This window comes from Staurois parvus, unplaced genomic scaffold (genome assembly GCF_062004578.1).
Source record: "Staurois parvus isolate SC_StPar_1 unplaced genomic scaffold, SC_StPar_1.0 ptg000214l, whole genome shotgun sequence".
NCBI lineage: Eukaryota > Metazoa > Chordata > Amphibia > Anura > Ranidae > Staurois > Staurois parvus.
Genome location: NW_028318010.1, coordinates 1,152,407 through 1,175,785, shown reverse-complemented (window position 1 = coordinate 1,175,785; position 23,379 = coordinate 1,152,407). Strand labels below are relative to the sequence as shown.

At 42.7% G+C, this 23,379-nt stretch overlaps 2 protein-coding genes across 5 annotated transcripts in view; one reads left to right on the top strand and one right to left on the bottom strand.

The window, feature by feature from the left end:
- The window catches only part of HPCA (hippocalcin), a 33,726-nt gene that overhangs the window by 5,783 nt on the left and 4,564 nt on the right, over positions 1–23,379 (top strand). For all 4 annotated transcript variants that reach the window (XM_089678995.1, XM_089678994.1, XM_089678993.1 and 1 more), the window contains one exon: positions 19,495–19,875. In XM_089678995.1, the coding sequence (XP_089535121.1) occupies positions 19,498–19,875 (378 nt within the window). In that variant the 5' untranslated portion in view covers positions 19,495–19,497. The remainder of the gene's footprint in view (positions 1–19,494; positions 19,876–23,379) is intronic.
- Positions 15,770–23,379, bottom strand: part of TMEM54 (transmembrane protein 54) — a 75,075-nt gene continuing 67,465 nt past the window's right edge. The window contains exon 7 of the mRNA XM_089678990.1: positions 15,770–17,571. The gene's annotated coding sequence lies outside the window, so the exon portion shown is untranslated. The remainder of the gene's footprint in view (positions 17,572–23,379) is intronic.

Sequence of the window (23,379 nt, the reverse complement as noted above, 5' to 3'; positions counted from 1 at the left end):
GTAGATCATGGTGTGGTCCTGCTGGCACACCATCCCAGAGGATCAAACAGAGTGTAATGCGGAGGGACTACTTGTAAAGTTGGAGCTGTAGTAAGGAGCAAGAGCCTCCAGTCTTCAGAGTGGTGCCAATGGCAGAAAAGAAGAGATCTTCAGGTCAATGTGAAGCAATAAATTGGCATAATAGTATATGGTTGCTTTCATTGCAGTTTGCCCACACAGTGCTGTATACCTGCAGCTTTCCTGCGGGTTAGCTTTGCTCAGCCAAAGACTTCTATTTTATCCTGCAGGTTTTCCATGCGACTTGCAAATCTTATGCCAAGTCGCACCCTATTGTCCACTATTAGAGCGGTCATATCGGTGCGGTTCCAACTTGGTCGGAGCCGCACCGGTTTCTAAAGTAGTACATGCACTACTTTTGTTGCGATTTTCATAGACATCTGTGTCAGATGTCTTGCAAATCTGAACGAAAGCGGCAGGTCACTCGATTTTTAAATCGTGCAAATTCGGCTTTGATGTGACAAGGGTGTAATGCAAGAGTTATGGTACACTTTCAGAAAGTGCACCACACCTGCAGGATGTAATAGAAGTCTATAGCAAAGTGCAGCCAACCCAAGAAAGTTGCAGATGCACTGCACTGCACCCGCGCTTTAAATAAGCTGCAACACATCAGTGTGAAAGAAGTGTTATAGGGGGCTTAGAACAGTTAGGGTTCATTTACATTTGCAGTTTGGGAGTGGCAAAACCCCATATATAAGATGTGCTTTTACCACCCCAACCACACCCCCTTTAGCAGCAGTGGCCATGGGTGTACACCTCTCGCAGCTACAGCAGGACTTATACGCCCTTTCATGGTTTGTGGGTATAGCACTTGCCAGAATGACCCATTCAAGTGAATGAGGCCGCTCTGCAAGTGTCCTGCAACCTTGTGCAGTCGAGCAATCAAGGGGTTAAAGCAGGCAGCGTTATGTTGCTTTTTCATCACCTGCTTTAACCCTTTAACCCTACAGAAGCAACGCATATGTTCCTGCATCAAAAAATGGGTGTGTGTGTGTGTGTGTGTGTGTGTAAGTGGATGCTGCAGCAACCATCGGCTGGAACTGAGAAGAATCAGAAGAGAATAATGTCACCAGCACACCAAAGATCTCCAGTATGGGTCCACAGCTTTAATAAGCAATCTCATAGTTGCAGAAAGAGCAATGTTTCGGAGTCTCGCAGGACCCCTTCATCAGGCATACTGGAGATCTTTGGTGTGCTGGTGACATCCTTCTTCTCTCATTTACTTTAATGGGTCGCAACTGGCAGGCAGTACCATCCTCCAAAAGCAACAGGGGGGTTAATTCCTGCTGCGGCATGTGCACCTTTAGCTGCTGCCTAGGAACCTAGCAGCTAAAGGGGGTAGGGATTGGAGGTGGTAAAACTGAGTCAACTGCAGGGTTTTACCACCCGCCAGCTTTATGTGTGAATGAGCTCTAAGGGAGGCTGCTGCCGAATGCAACTAAGGGCTCATTCACAAGTGCAGCAGGCACGGCTACTCCTCTGGAAAGCGATCCAAGTGTGTTTGACAGGTTGTGAGGAGGCGATATGTGGCCTGCTCACCAATTGATTTAAACCCATGATTGCCATAGAGTGCACACGATTGCAACGCAGTAATAGGGCAATTAGAGGTTTAAATTAGGTGTGAGGAGGCAACACTGTGCCCGGTTATCTTTGACTTCTCCCATGTTGTCCAGGTTGATCACCACCTCTTTAAGGTTACCTACCCCTGTGCTACAGAATATCCAGATGGATTTCCCTACCCCTTTGGATAATTGTGATCCGGGGGGGGTCACAGATCATCATCATACGGATGACATCATCACCCAGCACACTGTCTACCCTGATCTGATCCTCCACTAACCCCAACTCAAGATCTTTCCATATGCACTACATTTGGCCACTTTGCCTCTTCCTCTGTTAGTGAAGGGTCACTTTAAAGAGACCTTGTCTCTAAAAGAAATCAGACCATCAAATCCCTGGAAGAGATGAGCCATTATACTTACCTCTCCAGTGACCAATGTGTCCTTCAAGCTTTGCATCCTCCATCAGTGTCTTCAGGATTAGAAACTTTGTGTTGAATTCCCGTGTTCTCCATCATGCATCATGGTTCTACTTTCTGAATCTCATGTCTCACCAAGACCTAGCAGTAACATAGGGGTAGGAGGAAAAAAAATACATGATTTTTGGCAGAAGCCACAGACATTTGATGCAACCCAACGTATCATATGTGGAAGACACTGATGTAGGCTATAGAGGTGAAGCAGAGGGGAAGTAGTACACACAAGTTGCTAGAGAGGTTAGTATAATGGCTATGCTCATCTATGGACCTGGTAGCTTCTTTAGACAGCCCCTGGAGCACTGGTGGATTCATTTTATGCTTACACAAAACATTTTAACAGGACACCATATTGACCACAAAGTGTAATGGTGGCCATACACACTTCTATTTTATTGTCCCATCGATGTGAAATTCAATTAAAATGATCACATCAGCAAACAGTTGAATAGACAAAACTTCATTTCCAATTGAGTTAGACTCGATTTAAACTGGATTCGATCAAACTGAGTCGATTAGCCAGGGAAGGAGGTGATCGATTTGTGTTGCCTCAATCGGCATCACTGAGGCGCTCTGTTTGTGAATTTGATAGTATGTTGATCAATCAGATGGTGAGATTGCATGGTGCCAACAGGTATGTGATCGATATCTTACAATTGTATCTTTGAATTATTATTATACAGTATATAGCGCCAAAAAGTTTGCTCAGCGCTGTACAATATAGTGGGGGACAGTACATGAGACAATACAGTAACAAAACAATACACGAGGGGTTCGAGGGCCCTGCTCTTTCGAGCTTACAATCTAGGAGGGAGGGGATAGTGGTACAGGAGGAAGTGGCTGTGGGGGGATGGAGTGGTAGGAGGAGTGGAGGAGATCGGCTGTTAGGTGAGGGTGGGGTAGGCTTCCCTTAAGAGATGGGTTTTCAGGGTGCGCCTAAAGGTGAGGAGGGTAGTTGACAGTCTGATGGATTGGGATAGTGAGTTCCAGAGGATGGGGGAAGTCCTGGAGAAGTCCTGTAGCCGAATTATCGTTCGGACTACACGTCTTCTTGTGTGGCACATCAATTGAATGGTTCGTCCACTATAGATCAATTATTCCTAATGCCTAAATGTCTGTTTCTTTACTGGACATTATTATTTTACTAAAAATAGTTTTGTTTTATAGAGCAGGAGTGTGTTAAAAAAAAGTTCAGGTGTTAAATACTGTAGTGATCTTACAGTCCTTGTTCTTTTATGTAGAACATTCCAAAAGCTACTGGTCACGCTAATGTATCATGAGTTGTAGCTACAATCATTTTTTAGCTCCTTCCTTGAGATGCTGAAAATTATTTCAAGGGTTTTTCGTGTGTTAAAAAGTAAAAATGATCATCTTAAAAACTAATTTCTATCTGAACTCCAAGTTTTACTCCAATGAGCTGTGGTCCAGGTGATTCCTGCTGCTCACATATATAAAGAGGTGGGCTGATGGGCAGGAATGACCTGGACCAAACAGCTTACTGGAGTGTGAGTTTGGAGTTTGGGTAGAGATGAGCCCACATTTACTAAAAAGTTGAAAAAGGCTGCCCTAGAAGGAGAAGACTAGTCCAATGATAAAGAGTAGTGTGCACAGAAATTATACATACCAGGGCAAAACTAATGTTATACAATTCTGAAGCAAAATCTACATAGGAACCTCCTTGTGTCATATAAAACATATTTAAGGGTCCTTTCACATGGGGTGGACCCGTTTAGCGGATCCGCTTGCTCAGTAGAGGATCTCTCCGACAGATCTGTGTCTGCTCCGCTGCTGAAGAGCGGACACAGAGCTGCTCGCTTTGCTCAATGGGCTGTAGGATGAAAACGGACTGCCTGTCCTTTTTCATCCAACGGACGGAAGGGGAATTGGTTCCCCATCTGTCCCTTTTTGGCAGATCGGATGTCGGAGGGTGTAAACGGACACATGTCCGTTTACACCCGCTGCTCCATAGAGGAGAATGGTGGTTCCGAACCGGTCCACCTGAAAAACGGGCAGGCGGACCCGATCAGAACACCCGTGTGAAAGAGCCCTAAGAGTCTTAAAACCCGAAAACAAAATGTTGTACATTGCAACTTACCAAGCCCTATTGTGATGGCTGTATTAGTTTTCTTTATTTAAGGCTTTTTTCTTTTTTTTCACTTGGTGACCGCACTTTCTGTCTTAGTATGTCTACATTCTGGATTGTGGAGCAATCAATGGAGACACATTTAGACAGCAGCATAGGCAATCTGGGAAGAGGCTAGTGTTTTATGGACTAGCTACACATTTAGACAGACTTGCCTAACACATTGAAGCTCAACTCTAGCTAACACTATATAAGCAGTTACAGCAACAGTTTTTTTCTTTTGGGATAAAGCTGGGGTACTGAACCTTTTGAGGAGCGAGGGAGACTTAAGTGATTTAGTAATCGATTCCTGAAATGGTTCAGAATTTTGAGTTTTGTATTTTGAATAGCATAATGAACATTTTCCTCCTTTCCTCCTGAATGCCAGCTTTTAGCAGTTGTAGGAGGAAAATGGGGAGGATTGGTCCCTGTATATGCTGCCCTCGCTGTCAAAGTCTAAATCAGAATGTGACATGGAGGATTCACTGTCCCCTGCAGGGGTTTCCAAACTATGGCCCTCCAGCTGTTGAATTACTGCAAGTTCCATCATGCCTCTTTCTCTAGGAGCCTTGCCTGTCAAGAGTCTTGCAAGGCTTCATAGGACTTGCAGTTCCTTAACACCTGGGGAGCCATAGTTTGGAGAATCCTGCCCTAAAGGATTGTGCAAGGGGGTTTAATGCAACTTTAAGGCTCCTTTCACATCCATACATTCATGGAACACACGTAAACTGTGTGTTGTACTTGCGGTTCTATTCTTTGTTCATGGCACCCCAAACACAGCCAGGAGATGTGCGTTTTCACATGCATCAAAATGCATAGCAAATGCAGTAAAAAAACATAAAGCCAACATAAAGCAGCACAGTGGCTAAATGGTTAGTACTTAAGCCTGGCAGTACTAGGGTCGTTGGTTCAAATCCCAACAAGGGCACCACCTGCCTGGAGTTTGCATGTTCTCCCTGTGCCTGCGTAGGATTCCTCCGGGTACTCCGGTTTCCTCCCACGCTCCAAAGACATGTTGGTAGGTTAATTGGATCCTGTCTAAATTGGCCCTAGTATGTATATGTATGAATGTAAGTTAGGGACTTAAGATTGTAAACCCCTTGAGGGTTAAGGACTGATGTGAATTTGGTCAATCCCTGCTGAACTAGCCAAATTTCAATCTGTGGCCAGCTTAAGTGTTTTGGCTGTAAATTTGAAATAAAATGAAGTCTAATGGTTTCTTTTCCAATAAACTGCTAATGGATGAAAAATAAGCTATGGGTGACTTCATCAAAGATTGTCTGATCAATGCTTGATCAGACAATCTAGTATAAATATACTCCATGGGTTAATGAAGAGAAATATAGTTATTAAATTATCCCTGGAAGAGTTCCCTCTTCTACCCCCTCCCCTGTAATTACAGTCTAGAACAATACACACATTATCCACTAGGTGCTGTTATGCACATAATGCATTCAATTACTACAATTAACATTTGCTGAGACTGTAGAGGATTACTGAAAAATGCTACAGAATTTTTTTTTTAGATGTGCAGGTTAGTCTGTGTGTTTTATGTTTATCTAAAACTCGAATTGATGTCAGCAAATATATTTTTACATTTTTGACAGCCCAGCAATTAAGTGCAGATTGACAAGTTAAAAAATGTTAACATACTATTATTGCAGCCTAGTGAGTATAGTTTGTCATATAGCTTATTACAGCTTTATATGCTGCTGATAGTCTGATTGTGTGTGGAGTAAACATGATCATCTCAACAGATGTTCTGTGAGAATCAGAGTCTGGTTTGGGAGCTTGAAAATGATTATTGAGTCTTCCAGTGGATACAATGTCTAGTTTTTATTTAGCTCGGATCCCTTTTCTTAAGTGTCTGGGACTCTAAATGACAGGTTGCGGTTATGATTAAACCTCAACCATGGTGGTTTCTGATAAAATGGGAATATTTACGTCCGGCTCAAACTGCCAAAAATAAATTCTGGAAAAGCAATTTGAGTCTGTAGCATCTGGACAGTGGCTACCTGTTATTTACCTTGGCTTCTCTTCTGCATCTCATACAGTGCAAACAAGCCTTTAAAGTGTATTTCCACTTTTGCAGTCAGCTTTAAATTTCTTCTCCAAATATAATCCATACACATCCACTACTTAATGGTCCTGTAATCTATTTTTCTAGGTTTCTTACTGTGTTTTTCTGCCTCCTTTTAGTGTCCTCCATGAGCTCCTGAACCTTGTAGTGTCCTCCATGAGCTCTTGAACCTTGTGGTGTCCTCTATGAGCTCCTGAACCTTGTAGTGTCCTCCATGAGCTCTTGAACCTTGTGGTGTCCTCCATGAGCTCCTGAACCTTGTAGTGTCCTCCATGAGCTCTTGAACCTTGTAGTGTCCTCCATGAGCTCCTGAACCTTGTAGTGGCCTCCATGTGTTCCTGAACCTTGTAGTGTCCTCCATGGGCTCCTGAACCTTGTAGTGTCCTCCATGAGCTCTTGAACCTTGTGGTGTCCTCCATGAGCTCCTGAACCTTGTAGTGTCCTCCATGAGCTCCTGAACCTTGTAGTGGCCTCCATGTGTTCCTGAACCTTGTAGTGTCCTCCATCAGCTCCTGAACCTTGTAGTGGCCTCCATGTGTTCCTGAACCTTGTAGTGTCCTCCATGAGCTCCTGAACCTTGTAGCATCTTCCATGAGCTTCTTCCCCCCTCAAGTTCAATGAGTTTGGAACAAGCACTGCACGTTAGTTGCAGTCATATGTACTGCTCTATGCACAGTACAAATCCCATAATCCATAGTCCCTGGTCCATCTTGGGAGCAAGCAATAGAGGGTGGCTACGTTGCTATATACACAGGGACCATGGAGAATGAACGTAGACACCCTCTAACAGAAAGTCGGATTACAGCAAAAAAAACAAGCAAAATATGGAGATTTGGAGGAGGCTGAGAGCTATAGAAGATACTTTATGAGTTAGGAATACACATTTGAACAGATTTTTTTTTTTTTTTACAGCTTAGTGTCACTTTAAAGGATAAGCTCACCTTTTGTAATCTGTTACACGCATATTCAGGATGTAACATGTTATGATCAGAGCGGCCCCGGCTCCTCCCCTTGACAGCTAGCGGGGGATCTTCTTCCCCCTCGCTAGCTGTCAATTTTTTTTTTAAAAGTTACCGTGCGGCGCTCCACCCACACGGCCACATCACTCATTCATGCACAGTCATCTGTGAATGAGAGGCTACAAGTCCTGACAGCTTTAGCTGCTGTCAGCTTGTAGTCCTCAATGAACTAGCATGGCGCTGTGAAGCGCTGGGTAGTTCATGCATACTTCCTGTCAGTATATCTGCTTGCTCGTACATCCCGTACGGCAAGCAGATATTCTGACAGGTCTGCAGGAGACCTGCATGGCATCAGCGATCTACTGATCACTGGTACAAATGCTTTTCAGACTCCTGTGGACAAAAATAATAAATGCACATTTTTTACCTGCAAAAAAAATGTGCATTTATTATTTTTTTTCTAAAAGGTGAACTTATTGTTTAAGAAAATTCCCACTATATATTTTTGATGTGTTCAGCATGCCTAAAAATAATTTAACGCTCTAGTTATTTCTTTGTAGCAGGATTTATACACAAAACTGCAGGGTACACTGAACAATTCCATAGCAAAAAAAACAAAAAACAAAATAGTGAACAGTCAGTTTCCCTGTAATACGATACAGAGTCCCAACTCTGAGATCTTTAAAGTGGTTCTAAAGGCGCAAAGTTTTTTACCTACATGTATTTTATGCATGAAGGTAAAAAACCTGTGTGCAGCGGGCCCCCAGCCCCAATCCTTATCCGAGCCCCCTCCAATCCAGCGACGTTCTCGATAGCCTCCGCTGTGTGTGGACTCTTCCTCTCCATTATCTGAGATAGCGGGAGTCCATTGGCCCAATCACAGCCAGTGAGCCAATGAGGAGAGAGCAGGGGGATGGGGCTGAGCCGCAGCTCTATGTGTCTTATGGATGCATAGAGCAGAGGCTTGAGGACGAGTATGTAGCGGTGCCCCCAGGGCAAGCTGCTTTCCCTGGGGGCACTGCTCCAGGGGGGGAGCCAGGAACACCAGTGAGCACCTGAAAATAAGAGGATGGGGGCTGCTCTGCACAGAGAAGGCAAGTATAAAAAAAACAAAAAAACAAAAATGAAGCTTTAGCCCGGGTTCACACTTGTTCGGTATATCGCATGTGATTTGCACTGCATTCCTGTGCAAATCACATGCAAATTGTGTGTGTTGCGATTTGAGCCATACATTCTGTGTGGTTCAAATCGCACCACATCCATGTCAAAAAGGTGCAGGACCTTTTTTGGTCCACACTAGAATCGGATCGCATGGGTATTCACACCCATGCGATCCGATTCTGCACATCGCACCACGTTTTGCGGACCAATTTCGGGGTGTTGTTAACATACACAACCGCAGCGGTTCGCATGAACGGGGTGCGATTTTGATGCAGAGTGGAATTTGCACAGAAAACGCTGCGAATCCCGCACAGCATCAGTGTGAACCCAGGCTTAGTGTCACTAATGTTTTGTTAGGATAGACAGTGCTGAAATTTAGTTTATCGCTAATATTAAGATCTGCAAGCACAGAACAGACAGGGTTAATTATGACAAATATTAACTCCACAGCCCCCTCATTAACATTATAGGGAAGGGGGGAGGAGCAATTTAAGATTTTTCCATAAAACATTTTTTTCTCAAATTATTTAAAATTGCTGTTTACCAGTGATGAGTTCAGGTGTGTGGAGATGAGTCTAAGCCTGCCTGAGCCATTCTGCGGGGAAGTTGTAAAAGCCAATAGTCAATCATAGGTGGCAGAGGCATTCCCCGGCCCGCAGTAACATGTGTACATGCTCCTTGAATACCATATCTGCAGGACAGGGAAGCACCTATGATTGGCTGACAGCTTCCTGATGGGATCTTGTAGGTGTTATCCCAATTTGGCTGCAAAAGAGGAAATACGCTTTAACCCCTTCACGCCTAAGGGTAAAACAAATCTAAATGCCTAAGGACAATTTTACAACATTGACATGTGTTAGTAAAACTGTACATATCACAGCTACTTTGTACATCCGGGTGGATTATACCTTTTTTTTTTTTTTTAGATTTAGCTGTGTGTTTCTTGTTACTACCATAACCTACCACCAAAGAACAACCCAAAATAAATTCTCCAGCTCTTGACGATCACAGCGATACCATATATGTGTGTGTTATTTGTTTGTATCTGTAGTACAGTCCAGAAACAATAGTTCACATTTTGTTTTTTGTTTTTTTATTTATACCTAAAACACACTGACAGGAACACCAAACTTTTTTTTTTTAATCCTGACCTTTGACCCTGACCCAAAACACTTACCCTGGCACTGAACTAGATCAAACCTTGATCTAGGTATTTTTTAATATTTATTTATCTTCTTTTTTTTTTTACAAAATTTTTTTTCCCCATCTATGAAAAGAGTTAGGGAGATACAATGTATCTTTCTCTTCCATTCATAGAGAGAAAAAAAAAACAAGGGGGCTGGGCTGTACTGATCACTGTAATAGCCAATCTAGCCAGGCTATCACAGCAAACATGTGACCTGGAATTGGGAGTCCCAGGTACCGATTGTTAGAACAGGACTCGGAGCTCTCAGTGACACCGCAGTCTTTTTGCTGGGAGCTCGCCATGCGGCATGCTCTCAGCAGAAGGACAGGTATGCAAATATGCGGCCCCATGGAAAAAAGCCCAGTTCTGTGAGGCCGCATATTTTTGTTACGTCGGCATCAAGGGGTTAAGGCAAACCTTTCAGCCATCTTAAAGTGTTCAAACTAAAGATGTCGTCTTATCTTTATTAGCTATAAAAGCCTCTGTTGCATACATCTCTTGACATCCCTGACTTCTGGGCTAAGCCTTGAACTGCCTACACACATCCTTTAAGAATATATAGGTGAACTATGGTGGCACTGACCTTATATCAGCCTCTTTCAGCCCCTCTGCAGCAGAGCTAGAGTGTGAGAGAAAGCAAATGCACAAATAAGAAGCCAGTTCATGTTTTAACAAGAGGCATGCTGGCTGGAGGAGAAAGCAGAGTGACAGAGAGATGAGCTCTTCAATGTGTGGCTTTTCCTTTCACTGTCCAGACTGGGGGCAGGTCCAGGATTACCTGAATTCAGGGGAAATGGGTTGAATGGTTTGTGGCCATCATACTGAGGACATCTAGTGGCAGGAAAAAGTACTAGAATGATAAACATTGGATTGAAGGTGAATATTGCAGCAAGTGTTTGCTTTGTAATTCTGCTTTTTTAATGGGGTATTTGGTAATTCTGCTTTAACATGATTGATACTGGGCACTTTAAAGTTGAAATGAGAATGGAGAATACCTTAAAGGGATTCTTAAAAAAAAAAAAAAAAAACACCTTACATTCTTGCACTAGTCACATGCATTTCACCAAAAGATTCATGCACATTCCAGTAGTTTGAAACAATTGATGGATTTTTGTACTGGTCACTGGGGGGCCTGAAGTACTTTTTAGAATTTGGAGGGAAAGGGGCAGAACTCTGATGTAAAACTGTTGAGGGCAGCTGGCATTTTAGATGAATTGCTCAGAATAAGGCTACTTTCACACTGATCTGTGGCAAAAACGCAATAAAAACCCATATGCTTTTTACCGTGTTTGCGGTGCGTTTTTAACATGACGTGACTCAAAAAACTGCACCAAAAATGCACCATCAGTGCATTTCAATTCATCTAATTGGGGAGGTACATTTTTGGTGGTGGGGGGGGGTTTACCGCACCAAACCTGCATCAAAAATGCAGCAAACAGGACATTGAAAAACTCACCTGACCTGCAAAGCATCAGTTTGAAGAGTTCCATAGGAATACATGGTCACACATTTTTCTTTTGCTTTGTTTATTGCAAAAACAGAAGAAAAGCAGATCAATATGAAAGCAACCTAAAATGTACCTGCACACATAAAATAAGTAAAGGTGCAGGGCTCTATAAACAAATAATAACGTTCATGAGTATGCCAATAAAACAATAGTCAGTTAAGATCTGGGTGTGTATAAGCTGTGGATTCTTCAATCAGTTCTCCAAATAACGTATGGAAGAATTACGCACTCACCAGATGCGTAAAGTAAATACGCATTAAATATCACTGCGGAGGTCTCACCTAGATATTGGATGGGGTCTTAATCCTGGGCTGTCCTCCTGAGTATGATGGTGCTTTTCAGGAGCTCACAGATGGGAATATGGTCCAGCTGGCCAGAGATCCCTTGAAGGGATGGACGGATTGAAGAAGGTTGGATAAGGGACTCCCCTCTCTGGATACTAAGGAGGCTGGATCATAGAGGGCTCTGGAAATATATTGCTCCATACAGGAGACCAGAGAAAAAGCCCATAGTGTAATATGTAAATGACTTAATTTATTGGTTAAATGTTAAGGTAATCACAAAAGCGCTCGTAAAAGCAGAGTATACAGCAGGGTAAGTATAATATTAAAAATATCCAAATAGAGCAGAGTGAGCAGCAGTAAGCGTGCAAAGGACTGACCATTCAGTAACTAAGATGGCCGCTGGGCCTCCACATGGCACCAGCGGCGTGACGTCACGGTGTCTTTGGCTCCTAACGCGTTTCGTGTGCACGCACTTCACCTGCACACACGTGGGGCTCGAGCATAGACATCTGCGTTAGTTGGGAACGTTTGTTTAGGCAGTTTGTCTAATTGATCCAGTATGGATACAGCCAGGGCTGCTGCTAGAAACCATGGGGCCCCATACAGCAAACCTGACAGCCCCCCCAAGAAAAAAAAACACTCAGTTTACTATGCTTTAGTTATGAATGAACACAGTGAGTGGTTGGTACTGATCAGTCGTGTTCATTCAGGAAAGGAAGGGCTGGTAAATGTGACATATTTACCAGACCCTTCCTTCACTTTCTATCCTGAAGGATCCTATTATGTGTTTGCAGCTGCCAGTGGGAAGGAGAGAAAAGAAGCTAGCTGCACTGCCAGTGGTGGGGGGCACACAGAGGGGGCCTGGGCAGCAGGGGGAAATGTATGGTGCACAGGGAGGGTGATGGGGGCAATTACTGGAACCGATCCCTTGCATGGCTCTCTCTGCAGTATCTGAAAGCTGGCGGGAGGGAGAAGAGAAGAAACCAGCTTTCAGCTGCTGTAGAGAGCCATACAGGGGATTAGTTCCAGTAATTGACCCCCCCCTTCTGTGCCCATCACCCTCCCTGCCCACATTAATACTATACATGAATACAGCAACAATACAGTTCAATACAAGAGGGTTAGGAGGGCCCTGCTCCTTGGAGTTTACAATCTATCTCATTCACCCTGCCTGGGCCCTGTACAGGAGGTCTGGTGATACCCCCTTATCCACGGCCCTGGATACAGCTCACTTAAAAGTGAATGCGTGGCCGGGATAAAGACATTTAAGCAGAAAATGCGCTTTAAAGCAAACTCTTAATTATCTCTGCTGCAATTATTGTGAAGAAGTTCATCTGCAAAGTTCACAACAAAAGCATTCTGTAGTCATCTAAGTCAGCAGCTCAGTTAACGCTACTCTCCCTCCCAGCTGTGACTAGGCAGCAAGTCAGCCTTCTAATCTCTAATATGGACAGGATTCTGTGGAATGTGGAGCAGGTTCTGAGGTGGGTGGAGCAGGGTGAGCTAAGCTGCTGAGAAATGGGTGGACAACTACAGTGTTTCTGTCTTGAACTGAAATATGAATTGTTCCACAATGTCTGCAGCTAAAGAGGTCAGTGATGCTTATTTACGTTTATGTAACAAAATAAATGTAAGTAGCCTGGGCACATGCCTACTTTAAAATGGCAACAAGTGTCAGACATCAGACTTTGCTTAGGGCAGTGCCAAAAAGACTGGTTGAGGTTATGTCTTCCTTTATAAATGATTAGGGATTACAAGGAACCTGTGTCACGTACCTTATTGGGGACTGAAGTGATGAGGTCGGCCTCATTTGTGTCACTAGCCCTGACCCCAGTGGAAGTGGAACAGAGGGTGTCTAGGGACCAGGGGGACAAGAGTGCCAGCAGATGTTGTTTGCAGCTGGAGACTTTGGAAGACTGATGAACCTCTGATTCAGGAACAGTAGTGAAATGCAGAGCTGGTATGGTAGGTCTCCAGGTGTGCACCAGAACAGGGCAGGAAGCAGGGAGACAGGAGCAGTGTCATAGGAATAGCCAGGGTCATCAACGGGCAGACAGCGAGGTATCAAATCATAAGAGAGCCGAAGTCAGGAACAAGTATCAAGCAGGGAAGTAATGAAGAGTCAGATCAGGAACAAGCTGGGTCAGCGACAAGGAAATCACACATGAACGAACAGAAAACGGGGAACAGCTGAAGACTAGTCAGCACAGGCAGAGGCACCTATTAAATAGTCCGTCTGGCGCCAATCTTTACCGTACGTGTTCGCACACTTCTGTGCGCATGCGCAATTCTATTCGCCAGTCGCCTCACCGGGATTCCCTTACAACCTGTCTGTGTAAAAATGTAAACATCCAGCATTGCTAAATTGTTCTTGAAAGTGGACCCTGCGGGCTATTATTAGGCTCCATGTACACGGGACATTTCTGAACAAGGGAACTGACTGCTGTAAAACGTAGGTTAAAAAAGTCTGTTTAGCCGCATTTGCATACCGTGTTTCTGTGCGTTTAGGAGCGTTTGCGTTTAGAAGCGTTTTTTAAAGATAATCTCAGGAGCAGGGGCAGACTGACCATTTGGAAACTCGGGTACTGCCCGAGGGCCCGGAATCAGTCGGGGGCCCCATGAGATGCCCCTGGTACCTTTTTCATAGGCTTTTTTGAGTTTGGGCAATGACACAGGGGCCCCATGATCCCCTATTGCCTGGGGGCCCCATGAGTTGTCAGTCCGCCCCTGCTCAGGAGACCTTCCAAAATGCCCAGAATGCACTGAAAAACAGTAAAAATTAACTATTTCAGACATTTTGAGAGAAATAGAGCAGAAGCAGAGAGATCAGCTGTCTTTTTTTTGTGGTGTTTGGATGTGTTCCAGCTCATTTCTGTGCAGAAATTATTGCAACAGTGTCTAACCTATTTTCTTTCATGCGAAACCTCAAAGTATGGTGTACCAGGTCCATTTGTGTACTGGGAAAATGCTTGGCATGCATTTTAAATAATGAAAAAAGGCTCTGAACAGCATCTGGAAATGGAAAAGTAAAAAAAAATTTCCAAACACGTGTAAACGCAGTTAGCAGCGTTTACACACGTTTATAAGCGTTTGACATGCTGATAAAATCTACTCCTGAACGCAAGTTTGGTGCGGTAAAAAAAACGACTGTAAACTCAACTGCCTGTAAACGAATGTAAACGACGATGTGTTCATGGACACATAGGAAAACATTAGGGAGAGTTCAGGGGCTGCTGAAAAAACGCAGAAAAGCTCCTGAACGTCAGTTTATCAGCTGCAGTGTACATGGAGCCTTACACTGAGCATATACTGTTGGAATTTCAGAAATCGACTGGGTGGCCATGCCAATCAGCTGCAGGCACTGTTCAGGTATTCTGAAAGTCAGAGCAGGCGGCCTTTAACCACTTGCAGACCACCCACCCACAATGTATTGTGGAAAGGTGGCCCGTGCAGGCAAAGCGATGTAATGGTATGTCACGTTCTGCTTCTGGGTTTAGGGCACACAGAAGCCACCAGTAGTATATAAAAAAATAAATACATATTTCAGTATATACCATAGTTTGTAGAAGGTATAACTTTCTCACAAACCAAATATACACTTATTAGGATTTTGTTTTATCAAAGACATTATTATTATACAGGATTTAAATAGAGCCAACAGTTTGCGAAGCACTTTACAAAATGAAGGTAGACATTACAGTTACAATACAATTTGGTACGAGAGGAAACCGAGGGCCCTGCTCCTTAGAGCTTACAATCTAGACAACATGTAGCAGAATACATTTTGCCCAAAATTTATGAAGACATTTGTGATGTTATTTTTTTTTTATTGGATAGACTTTATAGCGGAAAGTAAAAATTTTTTTTTTCAAAATTTATATCGTATAAATTGTCATCAAATATTACCAAAAGAAAGTTCTATTTGTCTGAAAACAAATCATATAAAATTTGTTTGGGTACAGTGTTGCATGAAAGCACAATTAGCAGTTGAATTAGCGCAGTGCCATATAGCAAACAATGTTGTGGTTATCAAGGGGGTAACATTTTCCAGACCTCCTGCCCCAGGAGGGGAGATTTATCCGTCAATGCCATCTAATAATGTATGGCCACGTTTATCTATTTTTACTAAATGAGCCATTAACTTGATAAAGGCATGCAACCAAGGCACCTGATATGCACTTTTTTTTTTTTGCAAGGGGGGGGTTGTTAGTGATTTATTAACCCATTAGTAGTGAAGGAAGGAAGAGAACGACAGCTAGAGAGTTTGCTCCTTCGAAACCAAGTCGGAAATGCTAGCTGTTGCATTTCTATAGTTAGGGGTTACATTTCTCATTTTCAAAATGATTTTCCAATTTAGTTTAGGAGAATTACAGTCCAGTTAAGCATTTGAAACAAAAATGTTTTATTTTATTTCATGCCATAAATTATTTTTACATTTACATCAGTACATTTAATATACAAGCAGTATATGATGAAAAAAAAAGGTGCACATACATTATCTGAATCCGATTGTTTTTTTTTTTTTAAGATTTGATTTCTTTTTTAAGAAAATCAATGTAAAAACCATTTACAGCAATCATGAATAAAACACAGTTTGGTACATTTGCATATCTTATATATCTATCTTATTAATTTAAGCAGTTATTTCTATAGCACCAACAATTTACGCAGCCCCTTTACATATGTATTGTACATTCACATCAGTCCCTGTTAGGGTCGTGGATAAGGGGGTACCACCAGTCCCCCAGTATGGGGCCCAGGCAGCTGGGTGAATATGATGTTGGCAAGGAGGGTGATTGATAGGACAGGGGGAAAATTTACTGGGACCGATCCCATGTTTGGCTCTCTCAGCTGGCTTCTTCTCCTTTCCCTCCCACTGGCTTTAATCTGCTGCAGAGAGAATCGTACAGGTATTCCAGTAATTTCCCCTCCCCCCGTTACACCCATCATCCTACCTGTGCACTGTTTCCTACCAGGCCACCCTGTGAGCCCCCACCCCCGCAGTGCTGCAGGCTTCCCTCCTTTCCTTCCCACCAGCAGCTGCAAGAACACAATAGAATTCTTCAGGATGGGTGAAGGGTCCAGTAACAATTTCACATTTACCAGCCTCTTCCTTTCCTGAATGAACACAATGAGTGATCAGTAACACTCATTCACTGTGTTCATTCATAACCGAAGCATAGTAAACTAGGTTTTTTTTCGGGGGGGGGCTGTCAGGTTGGCTGTATGGGGCCCCGTGATTTCTAACAGCAGCCCTGGTCCCTGGTTCATACACATACTAGGACCAAATTTGGACAGGAGCCAACTAACCTACCAGCATGTCTTTGGAGTGTGATTTTATCTGACAAAATCATGAATTAGTAGCCTGATGTGTAGAAGCCTGGGCAAAACCAGAAAAATATTTCTTAACTGGCGTTTGTGTATGTGTTCTGAAAGGAAAGTGGAAGAGGCAAACTGAGAATACTGCATATAATCTGCTGCCAGCGTAGCAGTCCAGTTACACCGTGTAGGCTGTCCTCTATTATCTTCCATTTCTTTTGACTGCAATTCATTTGAGCATCCTTTCCCTTCTGTCCACAGCTGTATGTCATTGAAACCTCGTACTGAGCTGTCTATTAAGGGATGAAAGATTGTTCTGAGTCATCCAGCCCTTTGTGTAAATTTCATCTAGATCTATTCACAGCAGGCTTTTCTCAACATGTAGCAGGGAGGGAGAACAATGAATGGAACCAAGAGTGCCACCTGCTGGGTGGATAGAAGACTTCAGAATGTTCATATGGAATATAGTATTTTGTATTTACACAACAACAAAAAAAGACCAGAAAGCATGCTTTTACATTTTTTTTTTAATTTATCCCAGACTGTATCAAATAAAAACAAAAACATATGTACAAATATTCAAAGCCACTATACATCCTCTTTATACAGCTATGAAAATGTCTTGCGCTGTGATAAAGACTTTTACAAACAGTGCATGTTTAATAAAGCTGAACTCCAGTCTTCCCTTCAGTCTTCCAGAGTAGTGCAGGTTCCTCCCCTTCAGTCTTGCAGAGTGGTGCAGGTTCCCCTCCTGTACTGTAATTAACTCGGATTTCAGTGCATACTGAGATCTTCAGTTCACAGTGTGCATTAGAAGCTGCAGCAAGTCAGATAGAGCCCTCCTCATTCATACCTTCCAACCTTTGAAGGAAGTGGAATAGTAACACTTTTTTAGATCAAAGTATTTAGGCAAATGACCCCCCCTCCACACCATGCCACTAGTTACATAGACCATGGAGAATTAATAAGAAAAGCAATGATTGGTTAAATCAATTATTTATCAAGCAAAAGCAGTGATTGCTTTCTTCAGCACTCTTTTTCTTTAATTTAGAGGCTATATGAACTGTTTAGTGCAAAATAACACTTTTCAGTAGTTAAATAATATCTGTTGGGTCTTATGGTCCTGTAAATATCCACCCAAATACTGGTCAATGGAGGAGCAAAGAGGTACAGGCTTTGCTCTAAGGACAGACAGAGGCTCCAAATGACTGACAGTTGGATGCTGTGCTTATTATTCTTTCCCAGTTTGACTGTCCCTGGCCTATCTATTTTTATTCATTGGATTTCAGTTCTTTCAAACATGGAGGCTCAGCATCACATGTGGCATTACATTGCATGTAGGTACACCCTGCCAAGGAACATTCACTCTTCCAGTCTGACATCCACACATTAAGGAATTCGATAGTTGCATAACTCCTACCAAGAGACAGCTAAATGCTTTCATCAGAGCTGAGGGCTTTAGAGAGGAGCACTGAGACTGAGAGTGCTGTGATGTTTTCAGGAAACTGTGTACAGTACCCTACCAGCCCCTTCCTCCAGCCATAATCTGCTGGCATTGCATAGAAAAGTACTGAGACTCAGTGACTCTAAAATATGGTTTGTAAGGTATGGGGTTTTATTTAAAAATTGTATTGAGATAAGGGTTGAAAGGAGGAACCAGAGAACCCAAAATATATGCTCATTAAACTTCAGCTTTAATGCTGAACACTAGGATAAAAAGAAACCTTGCAGTGATCTACACCTACCCCACTTCTCCCCAAAATTGTAAGGGTTAAATGCTCATTAAGGTGTCCTTTTATGAAACAGAGATCAGCAGCGATCCTAAGGATCGTTGCTGATCTCAGATCATTAGTGGTTTAGGAAACGGAGATGGTCAGTGGAGAACATGTTCTCCGCTGATCATCTCAGCACACAGACTGCCAGTGTATGAAGGAGCGATGTCAGCCCTTCACTGGTGATCTGTGTTCTCCCTCCAGATTCTCCAGTCCAGAGCTAACGAAGCAGCGATAATTTACAGCTGCTTAGTAAACGGTCTTTGACTAATCTCTTACTGTAATCTCGCGAGATTATAGTAAAAGCAGCCGTTTTCCAGCGTTCACAGCGTTTGTAGATCACTTCTCTCTTCATTCGGAGAAGTGATCTACGCCGCTTCATAAAAAGGCAGAGGAGAACTCTCTCCTCTGAGAATGCCGGAGAACTAAGCGGCGGACATTCTCCGCTGCATGATAAAAGGACACCTAAGTGTAGGGGCAGAGGAATATGTTTTAATACTTACCTCACTCATGCAGGCTTCCTGCAATCATCTCCAGGTTGTGGATAGGCCATTATCACCCTCACACATGTAATAACATCTGAGTTCGACCACTGATCAGGGCTGATCAGTGCATTCTGATAATGGGGAAGCCTACCCACTGTCAGAATACAAAGGCACAGTGGGAGGATCTCCCCCTCCACATTATTTGTGGGGATGGGAGAATTAAGTCGTTTTTTGTTCAACCCTATGGTTGAACGGTTAAAAAAAAAAAAAAAAAATCTATGGGCTGCCTAAGCAGCTGGCTAAAGTTAGTCCAGATTTCCCTGATTGTAGCAGAGTATTAGGAGGAAAATGATTTGATAAGGTTAGTGGCCATCTTCGAGAGTAAGATAGATAAATATATGGGGAAACTGCAGGTAAGTAATGCATCAACCATTAGAACATTCTCATAAGAAACCTGCTTCACAATATATCTATTGTTATACCTTTCTGAAATTTCTATAACCATATCTATTTTTTGCCCTGTGCAGGAGATGGGTAAGCAAAACAGCAAGCTCCGCCCAGAGATGCTACAAGACCTGCGTGAAAATACAGAATTCTCAGATCATGAGTTACAAGAGTGGTATAAAGGTTTTCTAAAGGACTGCCCATCTGGCATTCTCAATGTTGAAGAGTTTAAGAAGATCTATGCCAATTTTTTCCCATATGGCGATGCCTCTAAGTTTGCTGAGCATGTTTTTCGTACATTTGATACCAATGGCGATGGGACCATAGATTTTCGGGAGTTTATCATTGCTTTGAGCGTCACCTCCAGGGGGAAGTTGGAGCAGAAACTAAAGTGGGCATTCAGTATGTACGATCTAGATGGGAATGGATACATCAGTCGGGAGGAAATGCTGGAGATTGTACAGGTAAATAGGAATTTAGAAACATTTATACAAGTATGGGTTTTAAAACTGTGTGGAACTTGATTGATTTAGAAATACAACATCATGTGCATTGCTTGCGAATGCTGTGACTTTTTCTTTTAATTTTATCCTGACTGTATCTCTAGGCAAAACCTTTTTTTTTTTTTTTTTTTTAAGTTGTGGATAGATTGGAAAAGAGTTAGACCATCTGTCTAGTTCTTATCGCTGTCTCTGTCCCCATTGGGGGGATTCACAACTCTATCTGTACTGCTAATCATTGTCACAGAGAAAGGAATTAAGGAGAATTCAGTTCAAAACTAAAGAATTGTCCCCAGAACGATCTTTTAATGGCACACATGGTCTGACGACGACTACTGTTTAAGAGGGAAATTCCCCTCACTTTGAGAGTTTCCATTAACTAACACTACTGTATTGTGTCTCCAAGACAGGAAGTGAAGCGAAATTTTCACAAAGGTACACAGACAGACCAAAACAACATCAAAATAAAAAATAAAAAAAATCTAGCAGGGGTGTTAACCCTTCACTACCCAATAAAAGAAACTTTTGGCTATACATACATTGTAACTTACCCAATAGTACTATTTTATGTTTACAGCCTATAAATGTATAACAGGCAGAAATGCTGACAAGATAAAATTGTATACAGAAGATCAGAAATCATGCAAGTTTATGAAGCGGAATCTACAACAAGCTTAACGTGGAAAGCAAGACCAGAAATACTCGCCTATGCTCCTCACCAGCACTGGCCTCTTATAGGTGCTGGTCTTTGGCTGTCTTAATTCGCCAGTGGGGCTTGATGTCATTCTATGCTCAGGAGTCATTCATTCTGGTGCACTGGCACTGTGCTGGAAATGTAGATGGACCTGTGCATGCGCAACTCATGTACATTTTGCATAAGATTGCAAACAGCCAGGCAGGTTTGATTTATTTGCATGTCTCTTCTGCAAAAAAAAGTGCCTGCCTGTTCGCAATTTCTTATTTTTTGCATTTAGTTCTGCTTTAAAGCAGAATTCCAGGCAAATTAAATACACAGCTGTAAACAGTCTTCTCTGCCAATGAAATTCTGCCTAGCCAGCCTTGTAAGGCCCCACGTACACGGGACACTTTTGAACGATGGAAACTGACTGCTGGAAAACGTAAGTTAAAAAACATCTGTTTAGTCGCGTTTGCATACCGCGTTTATGAGCGTTTGCGTTTTTTAAAGATAACCTCAGGAGACCTTCCAAAATGCCCAGAATGCACTGGGCACAAAAAAAATTACTATTTCAGACATTTTGAGAGAAATAGAGAGAGCAGAAGCAGAGAGAGCAGTATGTGTTGAGATTAGCTGTCTTTTTTTTGTGGTGTTTGGATGTGTTCCAGCTCATTTCTTTGCAGAAATGATTGCAGCAGTATCTAACATTTTCTTTCATGCAAAACCTCAAAATATGGTGTACCAGGTTCATTGAGTACCGGGAAAACACTTTGCATGCATTTTTCAAGATGAAAAAAGGCTCTGGACAGCATCTGGAAATGGAAGATTTAAAAAAAATTTTCAAACGCTTACAAACACGGTTAGCAACATTTACAAGCGTTTTCTGAATGCAAGTTTTCTGCGTTCAAAAAAACGACTGTAAACTCAACGGCCTGTAAATGACTCTAAACGACATAGTGTACATGGACACATAGGAAAACAAGAGGGAGATTTCAGGGTCTGCTGAAAAAAACACAGAACAGCTCCTGAACGTGAGTTTATCAGCTGCAATGTACATGAGCCCTAATTCCTAAACCACCACCACACGGCCTAGCCAGGGAAGTGACTACCCTATGTCCTAATTCAGCTTTGCAGTTTTTTGGCTTTCCATCTGCAGCCTGCTCTTTGGGCCTTGAATCCTCATTATCTTTAGGACTGAGGACGTCCTTACATGCTAAACACCTTGGATGGAGAAATATTCCCTGACAGCTATTGTAGTCACTCAGCTGCAGTACCTGCAGCTGTCTGAATACTCGAACAGTGACTGCATCTTATAGGCAGTAGTCACTTATCGGCTGATATTTTTCTGCTGATTTCTTTGGCTTTTCATTCGAAATTCGTTGAGCTGGGTTGTGCCAACAAAGCTACTTACAGCTTGAACTTTGGCTGGATGCACCAGTAGAAGTTGACAGCCTATGTTTATTTCTCCTGTACATCACATCATGTAGAATCTGGCTTTCCCACCATCCCTTTGTACATGCAATACCAGGACCCGGCGATTGACAGTCATAGCTGCGCCGTGGTAGGGCGGCGCATAAGCCCCCTACCTGGAAATGCAAAATTATGTATATATACGTGATTTTGTGCAGCCCTGCTAAAGGGCGGCGGGAAAGCGGTTAAAAAAAGTGATTTTTATTTTTTTAGTTGTTGTTTTTAGCATACTGTATGTGCGCCATAGCTCTCTGGCAAGAATGCTCTTATGACATTCCAGCCCTATTAAATAACTACCATGTTGTAACTGTTCTCCATTTATTCCAGGTCTGTTAAGTAGAATGCAGACCTCTGTCTCTATAAATATAAAATGAAAATGGTGCAACTGTTTAAGTAATATGTTCTTTTTTATTTAGGCAGAACAATTGCATTTTCGAAAACTTTGAGATCGAAACGCTGGTGTCATTAATCCACCCACCCTTCCCTTGGCCATTTACAGAACGTTTTGTATCCTGTGAACCATTCACAGAATACTTGGTGTTTTGTGAATGGCAAAGAGGAGATGGGGTGGATAAATGACACCAGTGCTTCTGTGTTTGAGAGCTGCAGCTCCCACATCTGCAATGGGAAATATAGTTGGAGCACTAATATTCAGCATAAAGAAAAGTAGTGATTTTAAAAAACAGAGAAGTGATCTGGCCATACACTTCAGCTGGGATAACATTTATATAAAAACTGTAAATTGAAAAAAACCCTGTGCCTGAAGTTTTGCTTTAAATTAATAATTCACTAAAGTATTGTTTAAATTGCAAGTGTAAGTTCCTGAATTTTAGTTCGAATAAGCCTCTTGCAATCCAAAAAGATGTGCTACATGTGCCAACAAGGGACATGCTGTTAGGGGGAGAGATGACTTAAAGTGATTCTAAAGGCTTATTTTTTTAAAAGAAAAAAAAACATGTTTATACTTACCTGCTGTAGTTTTGCACAGAGCAGCCCAGATCCTCCTCTTTTCGGGTCCCCCGCAGACTCTTCTGACTCCTCCCTCCTGTTGGGTGCCCCCACAGCAAGCAGCTTGCTTTGGGGGAACCCTCTACTTCATGTGTCCAGTCACAAACAGATCTGTGGCTCAGGCCCAACCCCTTCTCTCTTCTCATTGGCTCACTGGTTGTGATTGACAGCAGTGGGAGCCAGTGGCTCCCACTTCTGTCTCAGCCAATGAGAAGAGGGAGTTCCGGTATAGCTGAGACTCCAGTGCACATTGCTGGATCGAGAGGGGGCTTATGTGAGTATGGGGCGGGGGGTTGGGGGTGATGCTGCACACA